General features: G+C 42.7%; 1 protein-coding gene across 1 annotated transcript; it reads right to left on the bottom strand.

The window, feature by feature from the left end:
• Nucleotides 1–28: 28 nt before the first annotated feature.
• On the bottom strand, nt 29–5,218 carry PPP2CB (protein phosphatase 2 catalytic subunit beta). Its single transcript, XM_010709598.2, has 6 exons — nt 5,009–5,218; nt 4,571–4,744; nt 3,954–4,043; nt 2,234–2,395; nt 1,340–1,458; nt 29–837 (listed from the first exon to the last, which is right to left on the bottom strand). The coding sequence occupies exons 1-6, from the start codon at nt 5,123–5,125 to the stop codon at nt 765–767; spliced, it is 735 nt and encodes a 244-aa protein (XP_010707900.1). The 5' UTR covers nt 5,126–5,218; the 3' UTR covers nt 29–764.
• Between the last annotated feature and the right edge of the window lie 566 nt (nt 5,219–5,784).

Below are 5,784 nucleotides of genomic sequence, written 5' to 3' on the forward strand. Positions count from 1 at the left end.
CCCGCCCCCGAGAGCGCAGCACCACGGCTCGGGCTGAGAAGGGCGTTTATTGTTCAGGTACAGCGAGCGGGAGAAGCGCGGCCGTGACAAGTACGCGGAGGCGGGAACGACACAGGACGGGAATCGAGCTAAAAAGGGAACGCTTTATTCCGTGTTATGACAACGTACTCCCAAAAGCAGGAATCGCTCCCCTTCTCCTGGAAGCGCAGAAGGGCGGGGGGTAGAAAGGGCCTTAAAGGCCATCCGACCCCTACCGGGGGCAGAGCTGCACCCTCTGGACCGGGCCGCCCGGAGCTCCGGCCAGCCTGGCCTGCTCCACTTCAGGCGCTCGTCTTTCAGTAAAATCAAGAGTGGTGGGGTAAAGAAGTTAGTGTGCATTTCCCTTAAAAATGAACTCCGAAACGCTAATTCATGCCAGTTAACCACTAGAACTAAAAATTTACAAATAAGCATAAAAGGAGATGGAAGCATTAGAGTTACCTTGTCCTCTCTGAACAGTCCAGAAAAAAAAAAAACAAAAACAAAAAATAATGACTACAATACAGCAGGCAAACTGACTGTTGGACTGATTGGTATAGGATATATAGTGTTGTAAGGAATTCAGTCTCAAGTTGTGCTGAACGCTCTTCGTCCTCAGTATGGCACATTTTGGTCCATGATGGGGATTATAAGTAGAGACGAACCCCGATTTCTTACAGAAACATGTAAATATTGTTGCTCTTTAAAACGCCAGGTTTACTTCCTTCTAAAAGGTTATGAGAGGTTTATAGGAAGTAGTCTGGGGTACGACGGGTGACATGAGGCTCTCCACGACGAGGTGCTGGGTCAAACTGAAGGCTGCAGGAAAGAAAAAGGGGTCATTTCTCCTCCACACAAGGCAGTTTCTAATACTGCAAACACAAGACTTGCTCTCCTGCTGCTGTCACTTTATTTTTCCAGCTGCTTCCACCTGAAGCGTCCCAGATCTACCACAACCCCAAATCTAAATCCGGAGGACGTAGCAGGTCCCCAAACTGATGACCAGCAAGAGGCAAACTCATCTGCTGGTAGAAATGCTGCTCACAGAGCGAACACGGCCTGGCCCTGCAGAAGCTCCAATGTTTCAGAACCAGGAAAAGGAGACAAAGTAGTACCTAAGAAATGTTTTTAAGAGCTTAATTAGCTCCTTGGGTTTTTTTTGTTTTTTTTTTTAAACTTTTTTTGCAATTATAGCTTGACTTAAATTCCAGAGCAGTTGGAACTAGGTTTTCATGAAAGGACCCCTTTGGAAAAGATCAGACTTTCCTCATAGTCTGGAACCGTTAAGCAGGAAGAGAACAGCTTGAAGCACGTTACTTACAAAGAATATTTTAAAGTGTCATCTAGTTCCATGATAGCGGCCTGGTTCCCACAGCGGTAGCAGTAATTGGGCGCACTGAAAATGGTCACCACATTTCGGTCGTGGCACCAGTTATAACCCTACCAGGAAAAAGAGAAAAGAGATCTCTGTTAAACCTCAACCCTCAGTCTATCTGAATTTCCTCAAACAACAACTCAAGCCATTTGTGAAACAGTAGATTCCTTCAAGGTAGTTCCATTTTCAAAAAGCACTCTACAGCATCAACAAAGTGGTGTTTACAAGCAATGTTTACCTAGCGAGAATAATTTAAGCCATTCTATACAGAGACTGGCTATTTGCCACAAATGGATTTGTATGCAAATTGTGGACCACAAAACAAGGAAAACTAGAGATTTCAGGTAAACCCTCTGCTTTCATTCACCACAAATGAAATTTGCCCGTTCACTTGGAAGGGAATTCTGACACATGCTGCTACTTACAACACCTGCTCGAATGAGACGTAAAATTAAGTCTGCTCCATTGACCCACTAGGCATTTTTCCATCAAGACATACAAGAAAAGACCATCAGCAGCCAAAGTTAGGGCTTAATCCCTGACTTATCTGACTCCTGTGTACTGTAGGGCAGCCTGTTTAATACAGCATGTAAGAAGATTATTACTTCAACAAACAGGGTATGGCAGGGTCTCTAGCAACGTACTTAGTTACAGAGCAGATCAAAGCACATCCTTTTACATCGCTTGTTGTTTTCACATGATTAAAATCCCTCTTAGGAACTTACCTGCCTAGCCTTTACGTGTCAGCTCGTGCAAATGCACCCGAAGGTCTCACAAAAGAGACAAGAATTTACATCTACCTTTTTTTCTTTTTTTTCCAACACAAAGTGCTTCCCCTACCTCCATGACAAGTTGGTGAGCACGGGAGACCAGTGTAAGACCATTGGCATGATTAAATGTTTCAGAAATGTCTTGCCCAAACGTGTAGCCGGCGCCACGTGGAGATATACCCCAGCCACCACGATCATCTGGATCCGACCACAACAGATCACACATTGGACCCTTGAAAAAAAGCCAATATTCTTCATTAGCTTTCACTGTGATTGCAGAATAGTTATGAAAATATATCTTTAAATATTTACAGTAAAAAGCCTGCCTGCATGTTCTTCTCTGCATAAGCCACATATGTTTATCTAGCAACAGTTAGTTACTCCATGCATCAGTCAACATCCTTTCACAAGGAATGAATACGCATACAGTTGAGCAGTCCGTACTACCAGAGAACCGTGTGGACACCTCTACCACACACTGCTTGCCATCTCACCTCACCTAGCCAGAGCTGCACAGATGTGCAGAACAGATCCACATTCTTCTTCCTGACTCTCACAGTATAATAAAGGCCACAAGGGAAAGTATGTATGCAATCCAAGGATACACAAAGGGTTCATCAGTGCCAGCCAACTTGTAATAAATTAATGGAAGGGAAATTACCCACGTGAAGCTACGAACTAATCAAAAGATTGATGGTTAATCTTCAGCAGTTCTTCTGGCAGGGTATTAAGCATGTAATTTCCTCTGCTGAATTGTTCTTCATTGGATTTTACATATTCAGAAATATCCTGGTACATATCTTTTAACAATCATAAGTGAAGCTCAGCAGCTTTTCTCGCTGAGCTATTAAGAAACTAAGGGCACTACAAACTGTCTAGTACTTATCAAAGCCCTCCGCTGTTTCCCATTAATTGATCCAAGCTACGTGGTAGGGATCAAACACAGAGGTCCTTGGGAAATTCAGATTTCAGCAAACAGATGCAGCATAAGACCATAAAAAGACTGTGAAAACCCCAGAGTAACAAAACAATCATTACCATCTATGTACAATCAGAAGCACCACCAGGCAGGCAGCCTCCCTCCTAATTCTGGGGGCAATTCCAACAGCTTATTTCAGGTTTTCAGAAATCTCAGGCAGACCTTGCCACTCTGTTCTTGCTCCTGTACCCAACACGTTTCAGGACAAGCAGTTTGTTTTCATGGAGGGATAATCAAGACCATCTGTAAGCCCCAACAACTCCAACAGAGCAGAGCTATTTGCTAGCCTTGGAGTTCAGAGAGTGGTTTCTTCAGTCCAACTGGCACTCCCCAGCTGCTCTATGTGGGACTCCTGCACATCAGCATGTCCTGTAGGCTCCCTCTAACTTTGTCAGGTTGCCCAGAAGAAAGAGGGTAGCAATGAACATGGTGAAAACATAAAAAGAACTGGCTGAGGTGTAGGGACAGTTACACGACAGCTTCGTGTGCTGTGGTTAGTTCACAAGGAAGTGTGCAATGAGGCACTTTCTCTTGCCAATATGACTGAGTCATCATGACAGTCAAGAAAATCTGTTTCTGTGAAAAACAGCTGTGAAAACCCCACAGCTCTCCTTTTGCAGATTGCTGTAATCAAAGCATATTGACTTGGGTGTGTTTTAACCAAATGAATTTTCATTTGCTATAGCTCTTACTGAGGCAATAATCTTCTGCGGAACAGTATGTCTCACTGTGTAAACACATTTCTGCATGACTCTACATTTGCATTTTCAACAAACATATCTAAATTGTAGTGCATCTAGTTTCCTGTTACCTCATGTGGAACTTCCTGCAGGCGGTCCAGAGCCCTGATATGATCCAGTGTATCTATGGATGGAGAGAGGCCACCGTGGAGACAGAATATCTGTCGCAGAAAAAAAGAGTAATCCATTAAATGCTTTTTTCCTATGGGAAGACTCATCTCAGAAATAGCTGATTTTAATCCACTATTTTGCAATTATTGTGGTCTACCCTCACAGGGGAGAAACAAATTTTAATTCTCTCAGATGGAAACAAAACTGGAAGGCTGCACATTGCACACTAGTATTGGACCAACAAACATACTGTGCCTTCAGTATCACAGCAATATGTCAACTTGCAGGTGATGTATCACAAGGGGATTCTCACCTGCTGAAGACTTCTTTAAAATAAACAATATCTGCAATACCTTGCCACTCCTTAGGCAGCAAACACAGAGGCCTTGTTGTATCATCAGCTAGTATTAATACTTCACCGAATTCTTCCCAAAACCCGCAGTAAACACATGGGCTTTACAAAAAATTCTGGCCACAAGCTAAGACGGCTTGTTTGAGATTGTTCATGTATGGGTCAGACAGCACAGACTGCACTGTGCTACAAAACAGTTTTGTTTATTCAGGACAGGAAGCTTACCTGGCCATCTACTAGAGCTGTAAGCGGAAGATAATCAAACAGATCTGTGAAATACTTCCAGACATTGGCGTTGCCGTATTTCCGCAGACATTCATCATAAAAGCCATACACTTGTGTAATTTGTCTGCTTTCATGATTTCCTCTCAGTATTGTAATGCGTTCTGGGTAACGCACCTATTGACCAAAAAGGGGGGAAAGAAAATAAAACAGCTTTTCTTTAACACAAGAACTGTATAAAAGATATGTTTATAGAGTTCAAGCAGCAGGCAAGCACTCAGGTTTATTATATAAAAGCATGTGTTTATTACATAAACACATTCCAAATTACATCCATTTAGCTCAAGCCAACTGCAGTGTCAAGGGGGGAACAATTCTTTTGTATCCCCTCAAAAGCAGAGTTTTGCTCAAAGTTATCGTAACAAAGCTGTCCAGCCGTACCTTTAACGCTACTAGTAGAGTCACCGTTTCCACTGAGTAGTAGCCTCTGTCCACATAGTCTCCCATGAACAGGTAATTTGTGTCTGGAGACTTCCCACCGATTCTAAAGAGTTCCATAAGATCGTGGAATTGGCCATGAACATCCCCACAGACAGTGACAGGGCAACGTACCTCTTGCACATTTGACTCTTTTGTAAGAATTTCTTTAGCCTAACAAGAAGAAAAAAAAAAAAAGAACAAAACAGAACAAAAATGCATGAAGCTCCTCCACTGGCAGGTGCAGAAGTTATTCCACTGCATTTGCACTGGAAAATCAGTTTCCCCCTAACAGAGAAGGATGACCACTAGAAAAAGTGGTTGCTGAATAAGCAAAGGCAAAGTGCATTTTACCAACCGTTGTGCAAAAAGGCAAGTTTGGTACCGTGAAGCCTGGACACACAGATTTTATTGTACCATATATGGCATTAAACAAATTCAAAGAAGTAAATAAACAAGTTAATTCTTAACCTCTCCTGAAATTAAGGAGTGTGAATTGCAAGATTTGCTGTTGCATACAACTTCCATCACTAATGTGGTTCATCCATGAAACCTCTGCTTTTTCCAGTCATTTCTGAATTGCATACAATGACTGCAAGTGCTGTTCCAGTGTTTCATTAGTGTCACTTGCAGATCTCATCTCCTTAAGCACAACTGACTTGTTTGTTTGAAGCATACTGATCCATCTGATTGATAGATTTCTTGGTTCAGAAGAGCTCAGGTCGATTCATCTGACCTAT

The sequence above is a fragment of the Meleagris gallopavo genome, chromosome 4, assembly GCF_000146605.3.
Source record: "Meleagris gallopavo isolate NT-WF06-2002-E0010 breed Aviagen turkey brand Nicholas breeding stock chromosome 4, Turkey_5.1, whole genome shotgun sequence".
NCBI lineage: Eukaryota > Metazoa > Chordata > Aves > Galliformes > Phasianidae > Meleagris > Meleagris gallopavo.